The sequence below is a fragment of the Silene latifolia genome, chromosome Y (genome assembly GCF_048544455.1).
Source record: "Silene latifolia isolate original U9 population chromosome Y, ASM4854445v1, whole genome shotgun sequence".
Classification (NCBI taxonomy): Eukaryota; Viridiplantae; Streptophyta; class Magnoliopsida; order Caryophyllales; family Caryophyllaceae; genus Silene; species Silene latifolia.
In genome coordinates this window covers 111,321,935-111,335,267 of record NC_133538.1, presented here as the reverse complement: position 1 = coordinate 111,335,267, position 13,333 = coordinate 111,321,935, and the positions used below count along the sequence as shown (strand labels likewise).

General features: G+C 40.5%; 2 protein-coding genes across 2 annotated transcripts; both read left to right on the top strand.

Moving 5' to 3' along the window:
• Positions 1-1,107: 1,107 nt before the first annotated feature.
• LOC141628736 (uncharacterized) lies at positions 1,108-1,997 on the top strand. The gene is made up of 2 exons (XM_074441833.1): positions 1,108-1,131; positions 1,182-1,997. Exons 1-2 carry the CDS (start codon positions 1,108-1,110, stop codon positions 1,995-1,997), a joined length of 840 nt encoding a protein of 279 aa, XP_074297934.1.
• Positions 1,998-3,203: 1,206 nt separating this feature from the next.
• LOC141628734 (uncharacterized) lies at positions 3,204-3,629 on the top strand. The gene has a single exon (XM_074441832.1). The coding sequence runs from the start codon at positions 3,204-3,206 to the stop codon at positions 3,627-3,629; it is 426 nt and encodes a 141-aa protein (XP_074297933.1).
• Positions 3,630-13,333: the final 9,704 nt, after the last annotated feature.

Here is a 13,333-nt window from a genome sequence, read left to right as displayed (position 1 = left end):
TCCGCCGGGGTGAAATAAACTCGACTGCGTAATTTATTATTGATGTAGGGATTTATTCTTATCATTTCGATTTAAATCTTCAATTAATAGTATTATATACATACTATATTAGCTCCAATAAGCATTATTCCTTTTCTCATAAATCTTATTTATTCTTAATAGAATTTAATAATGCCTCCAAATAAATCTGTCCCTACTACATTGTCCCAAGAAGAGATAGACCGACTGATCGCTACGAATGAAGCCCTGACTGTTGCACTAAAGGCTAAGAGTTCGACCCAAGATCCTGCGAAAATGAGTTCTGCTATTGCAAGGCACAATCCAACGAAGTATGATGGCTTGGGTGAACCATCATTATATTACTAGGAGACTGGTGTAGCGAGTTTGACAACATATTCGAGCTAATGTGTTATCCTGGGGAGATACAAGTGGATCAAGCTACGTTTTACTTGAATGGAAATGCTAGGTTGTGGTGGACTCGCAATAAGGAGTCCATAAGAGAAGCTGCCGCTAATAATAACAGTACGTACATGAAGTGGAAAGGATTTAATAAGATTCTGCGAGCAACATTTGTTCCCGAACATATCAAGATAAATATGAGGGCAAAGTTCAATTCTTTTAAGATGATAGATAACATGATGGTAGAGACTTATCATAATCGATTTATGGAGCTATCAGAGTATGTAGCAGACCTGAACTTCAATGAAGAAATGTTGGTGATAAGGTTCGAGAAGGGACTGACTGTGAGCATAAAGAAGAGGCTAATAGGTGGTGAGCTAACCACTCTTAAAGAGGTTTACCAGCGAGCTGGTCATGCGAAGAGGCTAGCAGATATGATAAAAGAGGAGAAGAAAGTAAAGGGGGAGAAGAGGAAGGCTGAGACGGTTAGTGAAGGAGCAGGTGGGAGTAAGAAGCAGAACCAGTTCCGGGCCTATTTCTGTGATGAGTCCGGGCATGGAAGCTATGTAGGTAATAGTAGGAGCTACGGTTATGGGGTCGGTGGAGGCCGCGGCCAAGGGTTCATCCAGAAGCGTCAATGCTTCTGTTGTGGGAAGTTCGAGCATTTAAGAGCTGAATGCAGATCATAGGGAAGAAATAATTACAATAATGGCTATGGCAATGGATATAGTGGTTTCAAGACTCCTCAGTCTAGTTATAGAAGCTTTTTGGGGTATAATCAGAGAAGTAACTACAACAGCAACAACAGATACAACCAGTTCCTCAACAAATGGAGTAATAATTTTGGGAATGGTTCATATCAGAAGCGGAATGTGGGTAATGGAAATCAGGCAAGTGGAGTAAAGGCGGGTAACCTGTCGGCTATAACTGTTCAAGGTTTGGGTCAGAAGTCAGCTGGGAAATTATTTATGGTTTTGAAGGAAGTGGCAGTGAATGACACTCATATCGTCTCGGGTACATTTTCTGTGAATCATAAACCTTCTTTAGTATTATTTGATTCGGGAGCAATCCACTCATACGTGTCTTGTGAGCATGCCAAATACCTAGAATTAAATGATCCAGTTCTTATTAATGATAATGTGGGGATACCTTCGGGAGAGTCTGTAAGGTGTACTAAAATATATAAAGATGTAAAAATTAATATTGGCGAGGTGATATTTTTAGTAGACCTGATTGAATTTCCTGTAGGAAGTTTTGAAATAATTTTGGGAATGGATTGGTTGATTAAACAAAGAGCCTTTTTAGATTGTTACCAAAGAAAAATATTTTTAAGGGGACCTAAAGGGGTGAGAGTGTCTTATAAGGGTTTTATGATCAAACCAAAGTTGAAATTTATAAATGTTGTGACATTAAAATCTTACATGATAAAGGGATGTCAAATGTACGTGTGTCACGTGAGAGACATGAGGGAGGCCGAACCAAAGAGGGAAGAAATCCCAGTTGTGTGCGAGTTTTCTGATATTTTTCCTGAAGAAATTCTGGGGTTACCACCTAAGAGGGAGATAGACTTTAGTATTGACTTGAAACCTGGGACTTGACCGATTTAAAAGGCACCATATAGGATGGCACCAAAGTTGATGGAGGAATTGAGGAAGCGGTTAGGGGAGTTGCTAAAGAAAGGTTATGTGAGACCGAGTGTTCGCCTTGGGGAGCACCTGTCTTATTTGTAAAGAAGAAGGATGGAAGCATGAGGTTGTGCATTGACTATAGGTAGTTAAATAATGTGACTATCAAAAACAGATACTCTTTACCTCGCATAGATAACTACTTGACCAACTGAGTTGAGGTGGCGTGTTTTCTAAAATTGACCTGAGATCAGGGCACCATCCGTTGAGAGTCAAGGAAGGGGATATTCCTAAGACATCTATTAGGACTAGGTATGGCCATTATGAATTGTGGTAATGCCTTTAGGGTTAACTAATGCACCTGCTATATTTATGAATTTAATGAACCGAGTGTTTAGTGCGTACCTAGATCAGTTTGTGGTGGTTTTCATTGATGACATTCTTGTTTATTGAAAAACACTAAAGAGGAGCATAAGCAACATTTGAGGCTAGTTTTACATACCTTAAAGGATAATAACTTGTATGCAAAATTGAGTAAGTGTGAGTTCTGGCTGGAGAAAGTAGCATTCCTTGGCCACGTGATTTTAAAAGAAGGTGTGTCAGTGGACCCAAGTAAAACTGAGGCAGTTTCTAACTAGGTGAGACCGAAAATGTGGCTGACATTAGGAATTTCTTGGGGTTAGATGGGTACTATAGGAGGTTTGTGAGGATTTATCGAAAATAGCTAAGCCCTTAACAGCTTTAATGAGAAAGGGAAATAGGTTTAGGTGGGATGAGAGTTGTGAGACAGCATTCCAAACTCTTAAGGAGCGCTTGACCGCAGCTCCTATCTTAGCCCTACCAAAGGGGAGTGAAAATTTTGAGGGGTATACTGATGCCTCAAAGAATGGGTTGGGGTGTGTCTTAATCCAAGATGGGAATGTGATACCCCATGCTTTGCGACAGTTGAAACCATATGAGGAGAATTACCGTACCCACGATCTTGAATTCGGAGCCATAGTATTTGCACTGAAGTTATGGGGACACTACATGTATGGCGCAACATTCTAGGTGTTTTCAGACCATAAAAGTTTGAAATATATTTACACCCACAGAGAGTTGAATGTGAGATAGAGAAGGTGGAGAGAGTTGATTAGTGATTATGATATGGAAATTGTGTATCATGAGGGGAAGACAAATATGGTGGCAGATGCACTGAGTAGGAAATCTATTCATCATCTATGCAGTACCTTATCCCGCGTGAGCTTGAGGGATGAAATTGAAAAGATGGGAGTTCATGTGATAAAAAAAGGAGAGAATATTGGCGATTTGACTATAGAGCCTGAGTTGTATTCTGAGATTCGGGAGAAACAACAATATGGTTCAAGGATAGCGAAATGGTGGGCCCTTGCCGCTAATGGGGAGACTACATGGTTAGGGTTAGATACGGATGCTAGTCTCTACTTCGAGGGCTGTTGGTGTGTTCCTGACGATGAAGAACTGCAGAGGAGTATCTTGTCTGAGGCTCATAATACTCCATATTCAGTTCACCCTGGGGGAGATAAATTGTATAAGGGCTTGAAGAAAACTTTTTGGTGGCCTGGAATGAAAAGGGAAGTGGCTTAATTTGTAGCTAAGTGTTTGGCTTGCCAGAGGGTTAAAGGAGAGCATTAGAGGCCTCAAGGGAAAGTGCATTCCTTGGAAGACGTACCAGAGTTGAAATGGGAATGAATATCAATGGATTTTATTGTAGGATTACCTAGGAGTCAAAAGGGGAATAATATGATATGGAAATAGTGGATCAGTTGACTAAGTCTGCTCACTTTATTCCTATGAAAGGTACTTGGAGTAAGGCTGAGTTGGCTAAGGCATATAGGAGGAATGTGGTGAATTGCATGGGATTCCTAAGGATATCGTGTCAGATAGAGATTCGAGGTTTATATCTAAGTTTTGGAAAGAGCTGTAATAGTCTTTTGGAACACAATTGAAGATAAGTACATCATTTCATCATGCGACGGATGGTCAGACGAAGTGAACTATCCAAATACTGGAAGACATGCTTCGGGCCTGTATCCTGGAGTTTGGAGGGTCTTGGGAGGAGAAGGAGGATTTGATTGAATTCTCTTATAATAATAGCTATCATGCCAGTATAGGCATGGTCCCTTTTGAGGCTTTGTGTGGGAGGAGGTGTTGAAGTCCAATTTGCTAGGATGATGGTGCTAAAAGGATGGCGGTGGGACCTGAAATGGTCCAAGAGATGATTGAGAAAGTTCAAGTAATTAAAAAGAAGATGAAAGCTGCACAAGATCGTCAGAAAAGTTATACAGATTTGAGGAGATCAAAGATTCAGTTCAATGTTGGTGATAAGGTGTTACTTAAAGTGTCACCAATGAAGGGAGTCATGAGATTTGGGAAGCGTGGAAAGTTGAGTCAGAAATATGTGGGACCATATGAGCGTCTGGATAGAGTTGGAGAGGTAGCATATCGTCTTGCACTACCTCGAGCTTTAGCAAGAGTCCATAATGTGTTTCACGTGTCGCAGCTGAGAAAATACGTAGCTGACAAGTCACATGTGATGGAAATTGAGAATATTGAGCTGGATGATTAGCTGAGTTACGAAGAAGTCCCTAAGGAGATATTTGACACCAAAGTTCGCAAGACTAGGAATGGAGTGAATGGAGAAGTGTCTTCAGTGAAGGTGCTATGGTCTAATTATGAAGAGGAGGAAGCTACATGGGAGACGGAAGTCTCAATGCGCGAGGAGTATCCTCCTCTTTTCCTTTAGGTATGTATATGGTTACGGGGATGTAAGCTTCTTTTTAGGAGGGTTTAATGTAAAACACCGTTTAATTCTGTAATTTATACATTTTAGTGGGTTTATCTTGTGTTAGTCTTGGCTGAACTTTGGGACGAAGTTCACTTTAAGGGGGGAAGACTGTAATACCCGTAATTTTATAAAATTTAGTTAGCATTTTATATTTCATTTTATATTTAATTATGAGTCGGCATTAATAAGTGAGACGGTATAGAAAAGAAAAAATAAAATAAAAAACTAAAAAAACAAAGGGCATGACTCGGTTGGACTGAGTATAGGTGTTGGGCCGAGTAAGTAAGAAGAGCCTAAATGCCCCATTGTTTATATAATAAAAAGTTATAACATTATCCTCTTATACCACATAAGAGAATAAAAAATAAAAGGTATTTTCTCATGTGTATCCTTGTGCTTTTGGAATTTCTCACATATACCCCTTCCTTCTTTTAATCCCCACTTGTACCCTTGTACTTCTCACTCATTCTCAAATGTAGCCTTACTATATTTTTCCGTCAGAATGTCAGATGACTCCGTTAGTTTGGCTCCTCACCAGTCATTATGTAATCAGAGGACAAACAAACAAGAAAAAACATACAAAAACATTAGAAAATGGCCACAAAAACATACCATCCCATCGCTGTTCGATCTAAAACCACTTAGAATGCTTAATTTATGTAATCAGAGAACAAATAAACAAGAAAAAACTAACAGAATTGCAGCTATAAATGACGCTTTTGCTTTTGCTAATTCAATATACTCTGTTTGCTAATGAAAGCTAATTCAATATACTATAATTCCAAACAATTAATCAACAATGGCACCATCTTCAAAGCCTTTGCCAATGAAAGCTTCATTCTATCGTTCATTCACCTTTTGATTTATCTGGGTTTCTTTTGTTATTTAATTCTCATACGGAACTGTGGGGTTCAGAATTGACGGCGCTGCTGGTTTGTCCGTTGCAGAGGAAGCCCCGTGCTCGACCATGGTGGGTCAGTTGGAAGAGCGCGGTGGTGAAGGCGAGAATGAGCAGGTAATGTGGGTTACTCGATTGCGCTGGTGTTCCGAATAGTTATTGGCAAATCACGGAGGTCTGCAGCGGAGTTAGGTTAAGAACGGAACCGTGGTGAATGATCATGTTAATAGAGGAGCAGGTTGATTTGCGGCGAGTTGTAGCGGAGTTCGGTTCCGAGATGAAGATCACGAATTGCTGGAAGTGTGCAGGAGTGATGCGTGGTCTTGCTGTTGACAGTTGGCGGGTGAACTTATGGTCGAAAGGTGGATGTGGTGGATGATTAGTACGGTGCCATTGATAATTTAGTAGTAAAATACTAAAATGGGTCATGGGTGTAAATGGTGAAAGGGGTAAAGTGAATGTGGTGGATGTTTACGGTAAACGAAGATCAAAGAAGATGAATTATGTGCAGGGAAGGTGACTAAACACCAACTAACGGAATCAACTAACGGAAAAGATAGTAAGGCTACAGTTGGGAATGAGGTGGAAATGTAGGGGTATAAGTGGGGATTAAAAAAAGGAAGGGGTATATGTGAGAAACTCCAAAAGCATAGGGGTACACATGAGAAAAACCCAAAATAAAAAATACAGAGAGGGAAACAGCGAAAAGTCGACGAGAAGGGGGAAAAGGGGAAATTTCGACTGGGTTGTGAGGCATTTGCTAGCATATCCATCCTAAATCGTAAGTAATACTATCTTATCATCCTTTAATTCAATTAGTAGCTTAATTAATTTAGTTTATACCTTGAATTATATAACCCTAGAAATTGATTTGGGGGTTTTAGTTATAATTGTTGAGACGGTTTTATATGGCTTCACTGACCATGGATGGGGGTTTGTTAGCTTAGGATGTATTGCTGGAACCGTGTATGCTAGGTTGAGTTGTGCAATTTTTAAACCGTCTTATGCACGGTGTATGGGTGGTAAGGGGCTGTGTTGGAGGGTTGTATATACGCCGTGTATAGTTGTTTGTTGGCTGTCATTTGTGGCTATTGCTGCTGCCATTTTGGGAAGATTTTCTGGGTGAGTATGGTGGTGGTGTATGGTTTTGGTGTTGACTGTGAAGGTGGCAGGTTGTGGGGATGTTTGGAGGTTGTAAAGGGACTAGTAGGGGCTGCTAAACACGGCTGATCCCGTGTGACCTTGGTGGTTTTGGTACACTTTGAGACGGCTTTTCTTAATTATATACATTCTGTAATTTACTTATGCTAATTAGTAATTGTATGCTATTTATTTTATTTAGGTGACGGCTTTGTCGAGGAACCATTCTAGTATTATTTTATGAGCTCGGAATTTGCTAAAGGGAGGCTAGCTACTCAACATTTACTTGCGGGGTTTATTATGTGCATATTTTTTTGCATTGTTTTAATTGGCATGATTTTGGATGTTATGTTCTTTCCCGTGAGGTTTGGTTGCTTTGGTGGTTGTTTATTATTGTTTAAGCTTTTATTGGCATCTTATACTGCTTCATCATGTTATATCTTGTCTTTCATTTCATCACTTATGGCCTATCATTAAATTATAAAGGAACTTGGCATTGTGTTTGGTTTATAATTTGTGAATTCATATTATTGTATTGGCACTTTGTCTAGATGAGGTAAATTTGGGATAGGCCAGGCACATGGATGTGGAAAAGCCGTGAACCTTAGTTTGGATAGGATATGCAGGACATGGTGTTCCGAATTGGCCCTGGATCTGGCGTGGCTAGTCCACATGGTGTGGTTGAGCTTGGGTTGTGAGTCTCGGCAACAGACTACTTGCGATTTAATACTGAGACAGTGTCATTGTAATGTCTTATTTATTTAATTATCTTTTTTATATTATTCACATGTTGTCCTTTTATTTATTATAGATCATGAGGTTGACTTGTTTTGGGTGTTGTGTGTCTTATATGTTTGTTTCCGTCATGGGAACAAATTAATACAGGTATAGTTGTTGCTGGATGATTGTTGGGGATGGGAAGAGTGCGCAGGAATCGTGTCATCACCTAGTTTCGACTTAAACTTTTCTTTACTAGTAGACTCACTTATTGGTTTGTAAATTATTTTAATTAGTTCATTATTTATTTTATTGCCACGTTTAGGCCGCAAGCATTGTAAGTCCAATGCGGACAAATTTTTTTACCATTCGTCATTTATTTTAAAGTACCTTTGATCCGTAGTTTCAGTACTATATACCTCACGTAACTGAGATGGTAACACCGTCACTTATCTCATATGACTATCTTAAGTCTCTCGGATAAGGGGGCTGTTAGAATCCCTAACTACATTAAAAACACAAAAACAACCATGAGTGAAAAGTGACTTGCTGGAATAGAGCAAAAGGTAGATCAACTAGCTTGAACTGTCAATGTTATGGTGAATATCTTTAATGTTGTCATGGGTAACATTCCAAATCCACCTGGAAGTAGACCACCACCAAACAAAGGCAGAGGCACTGGCAGGGGCAGGGGTCGTTGCTTCGTTGTGGGAGCAGGAAGAAGCCAACATCTCCATGAGCAGGAAGATTGGTCAGACTCAGATGAAAGCAACAAAACTCATGATGAGTTTCCTAAGCATACAAACAAGCACCTAAAAGTAGAAATCCCTGAATTTTGTGGTAATATTAATCCTGATGATTTGTTCGAATGAATTAGAGATGTTGAAAAGATCTTTGAGTATAAGAGTTATACTGATGTTAAGGCTTTTAATGTTGCCATCTTGAAATTAAAAGACTATGCTTCTTTGTGGTATGATAACATAAAACATCAAAGACTCAGGGGAGGCAAGGAACCTCTTAGTTCTTGGTCTAAATTGAAAAAGAAAATGTTCAGTAAATGTAACACCCCCATTTATTTAGGAGCCTTTAGCAAGACATTCCCAATAAATAGGACTGTTACCATCTCGGTTGCCCGAGGTAAATGATACAAATTAAAACAAATCAAAGTACTTTATTAACTTTAACTGAAATAATGGTTTTATTACATTGCCAACCGACTAAATTTAAACCTTAACATTACAATATATTACGCAGTGGAAATTACTTAAATAAAATTGTATAAGTCACTAAGTGATCTAGACAACAACTATGTAGAGCTCACGTCCCAATGCTCCCAAGTTAGCTAATCTTTAGTACCTGTCAAATCTGCTCCCCATTATGGTTCATCACAGGTGTTCACGAATACACTGTCAACCACGAGGTTGAGTAGGATAATCACACAACATTAAATATACAAACTTAATAGATGTAAGCACGTGGAATAAATACCACTACCAATTCTCATCATAACCACACTAGTCGTCCCAGTCCGTGACCGAGGCTTCACCACACCGTCGTCTCGCCAACTCCTGGCCCGGGGATAACACAAATTTCGTCCCAGTCCGAGAGTGAGGATATCTCATAACTCATTGTCGTCCCAGTCCGAGACTGAGGATAACCAATAAAATAGTATGCCAATACGAATATTCCAATCCAATAATAAATAGCCACAATAATCCAAAAATAATAACTTACGCATCCATTAAATTTCACAAAGTCGAGTTGAGTAGTTATCCTACCTTTTCAGCAAATCCAATTAACGCAGCTAGATCCGATTTAAATAATCCCTTCAACGATGTCGTCACCTAACAAATATAATATCTATAGTTTACTAATTATTTAAATTATATAAAGTATAGAACAATTGAACTAATTAATTAATTAATTAATTAATTAATTATATGAATTATATTACTATGTAAAGTATTAATCTAAAAACCCGTCTCAAACCCAACTCAAATCTCGACCGATAACTAAAACTAACTCATTAACTAACGCATACTAACTGATGCGTGTCTTTTATATGATGTTTTACATCCCATTTTACACGCGTTTCAGAGCTCATTCATGTAGTTTATACTACATTTCTCCCTATTTCCGTCTACTTCCGTATTTTTGTACATTATTGCAGAAATGTGATGAATCCAGCGGAAATCGAGCTAAATCCGTCCCCGAGTATCCTGCATTGCATGTGACGAGAAGTACTTGCTTAAGGAACGAGCTTGGTGCGCATTTCAAGGCCCAAAAGACAAGTCCACGAGTTTATAGAAGTCAAGTAGCAGCTCATCCTGTCGATCGACCATCTCCTTCAGTCGATCGACCAATCCTCGGGTTCCGAAAACATCGCTTTTCGAGGACGATCGATCGACCAGTCCCTCATCGATCGACCCAACCGCTATTTCAGGCGAGGATTAGAAGAGGCGAGGAAGCGCAAGCCCATGATGCTAGGTTTAGGAAATAAGAAGTTACGTTACTTTCTATATAACGTAACCTAGAAACTTTCAGTTATCATCAAGTCTATTATTGAGTTTTTACCTAAGTTTTATCATCAGTTTTACATTAAGTTCACATACGGTTTTAGGAAGAATTAGGGTTCGGAATATTGTAAGCATTGGAATTTTCGCTCTTGCTCTTAATCATTCTTCTGCTATTCTCGATACTCTTCTGCCCTATTTCAATTCATCTGTTTCGTTATTAGATTAGAATTGCAAGTAGCTTCCCGAAACCATCTTTATTGTTGCATGTTAATTGTTTGCCTTATCGCTTTAATTATGAATTCAATTCTTTTACGCCCTAGTATTATTGTTGCTATCACTTTCAGCATAAGTAACTAAATAGTTTGTGCTAGGATGTAGGCGAATTGTAGCATAGGCAGCATTAGATTTTACACGGCTCGAACCAGCGTGTTGGTCGATCGACCACCTTACCCGGTCGATCGACCGACCTCGTGAGCTTATTTCGTTTTAATTGATTTTAATGTTGTATTTAACGAATCGAATGCATGCGACCAGTTAGATATCCTTTCGTGATCGACCCAATAGATCAAAAGATAGGAAGTCTGTTAGACCATCAATTGAATCGACTAAACTATGCTAAGATCGAAGGATAGGTATAGTTTAGACCGTTAGTTACTTTTCGTGACGAGAGTCGAGTTTTTAGTGATATTAGGGACCTATAGCGAGATCGAAAGATGCTATTTGTTAAGAGTGGACCGAGAGGACCTCTTTATTTCCGCCTCACCGTGTTGACTCGGACCGACTTAGTTTTTGCCGCCGAAGCAATAATGAACCGATCATCCTAGTACTCCTTCTTTATCTGTTAAACCGCCTTTTTAGTTTATTATCTTTATTTGTTCTTAGCTATAGACCATCTCAACTCAACCCCCACAATTGTTACCTTAGACTGAACATAAATCAACTAGAATTTACATCTGCCTCCTTGTGGTTCGACCCTGTTACCACTAGCTTAGGTTAGTCTTAATAGGAAATTATAAATCTTATTTTTGGTACCTACAACGACGGGTATCAAATTTTGGCGCCGTTGCCGGGGAGGCAATAGTCCTAATTTTAGTTGTTTTATTTTTAGTCTTTCTTAGTTTAAGGGACTTCTGTTCCTTAAACTTTTCTTATATTCTTTTTGTAGTTTCCTCTTATGCGCAAGTCACAGGGTGGTGAACTAGTACCATTTGACCCTGAGTTAAAGAAATCTTTGCGCGAGTTGAGACGATCACAAAGGGTATTACCGACAGAGGAAGAGCTGAGTACTCTGTCAAGCTATTACGAGAACGATCTGTTCGAAGAAGACCCGCAGTCTTCACCCGTTTCCACTTCTTCAACCGAGACAGTTACTTCTCCAGAGATTCCAGTCATGGCCGAGGAAGCGAGTATAGCTAGTCATTCCGAGCCGACAGCTGAAAACTTATACAAGGGGTTCGAATTACCAGGAGATGCCAGGAAGCTCGAACCAAAGCCTTCATACATTAGCATGGTTGAGAAGAACTAGTTCGGGGGAGCTGCAAATGAAGATGCAGCTAAGCATATGGAGACCTTTATTGACTCATCATTGTTCCATACCCCGCCTTGGTGGCGTGACCCAAGACCAGATCAAGGAGACCATGTTCATCTTCTCCCTTCGTGATGCTGCAAGGGAGTGGTATAGAGATTTAGACCGAACCGTTCAGGGGATCACCGATTGGAATTCATTGGCATTGGCATTCTACAAGAAGTACTTTTCTGCTTCAAGGACGATTGCTATTAGAGCTCAAATCACGGGCTTTAAACAAGGGCCAGATGAGAATTTCCACGAAGCATGGGTCCGATTTAAGAAGTTAGTGCGAACCATACCGCACCATGGGTTCGAAAAGTGGAGCTTGTGCAATCATTTCCACAATGGGTTGTACGACGATCAGATGGCCATTTTGGATGCTGCAGCCAATAGACGATTCGCTGAAAATTTGGGAGCAACCAAGGGGTGGAAGATCATTGACGATCTAGCTACCCACAAGGCCGAGTATGGGAATTCCAGAGGGAACCAGAGGAGAGCTGCTGAATCTTCCTCTGTCGCTGCGCTTGAGGCTCTTACTGCGAGATTTGACAAGTATAAACTAGGAGAAGCTTCTAAAGGTGGGATGTACAGGTAAATCTTTGTGTCGACGGTCCTCTCGTCTCGTGAAAGGTGTGTAGCCGAGGGACATGTCTCAAGAACCGCCCTAGTCCCTTTGAGTCTTGTCTTGTCTTTCAACACTATAGGCGGACCAACACCTACTACGAGCCGAATACCCATCCAAACTTGAGTTGGAGGAGCCAAAATGTCCTGAACCCAACTCAAGCTCCGCCGCAAAGAAGAACTCTATGTGCCCCTCATCAAAGGCAACAACAATATCGAAACCTCCCTATGTGCCGCAAAGAACAACAATCGCATTCGAATTTTCCGAGCTTAAAACCTGTTGCTAAAGGAGTCCCAAGCAAGAGAGGCCGGGATGAAGCTACTAGAGAGCCAAATTGCTCAATTGGCTAGCAAAAGCAACACTCGAGCTCCGGACACTTCCGACCCAAATCGACCAAAAGGAGACCTTAAATGCCATCACCTTGAGGAGCGGGTCCACTCTTGATGGTCCTGCCATGGTCGAGACGCTGTCGAAAAAGATGAGCGGAAACAAGTCAAAAGAAAGTTTCAACGAATAAATCAAAGAAAATACTGTCTGCGGGTATCGGTCGATCGATCGATATACCTAGTCGATCGATCAAGCACGGGTTACAGGAGCTTCGAATCGTACATCTCGGCCGATCGACCGAGGACAAAGTGGTCGATCGACCGAGATCGCCGCCGATGCCGAGGAATTTCGTCCTTTAATGCCAAATAATGCGAGACCACTTGTTTCGGGGTACCACGATCCCAAAACTTTAGGAAAAGACCCGAGTGCCGATGGGTCGATCCCTGTCCCAGTTCGACCCAATGACGGTTAATGGTTCTCATTTGAGACGGTCTGAGGAAGGGTCAAGTTTCAACAAAGAGAAGGTGACGGACTTTCACCCTAAGTCCAAGGATGCCGGTGCGCGTGAATTGGAGGAGAGGGCTAAGGTACTTCTTACAGCCCCTTACCCGGAGAGGCTAGTGCCGACCAAGGAACAGTATCTTTCAAAGCAAATTTGAGAAAGTTATTCGTAGTCCTGAATGTACATGTGTTCCTTTTCTCGAGTTGGTCAACCA

What these genes read in the sequence shown, in the direction of transcription:
- LOC141628736 (XM_074441833.1), top strand. Translation starts at nt 1,108, where the DNA reads ATGGCTATGGCAATGGATATAGTG. An exon ending in CTATGGCAATGGATATAGTG is followed by an intron (nt 1,132 to 1,181) that starts GTTTCAAGACTC and finishes GGGTATAATCAG; the next exon opens with AGAAGTAACTACAACAGCAA.
- LOC141628734 (XM_074441832.1), top strand. Translation starts at nt 3,204, where the DNA reads ATGGTGGCAGATGCACTGAGTAGGAAATCTATTCATCATCTATGCAGT.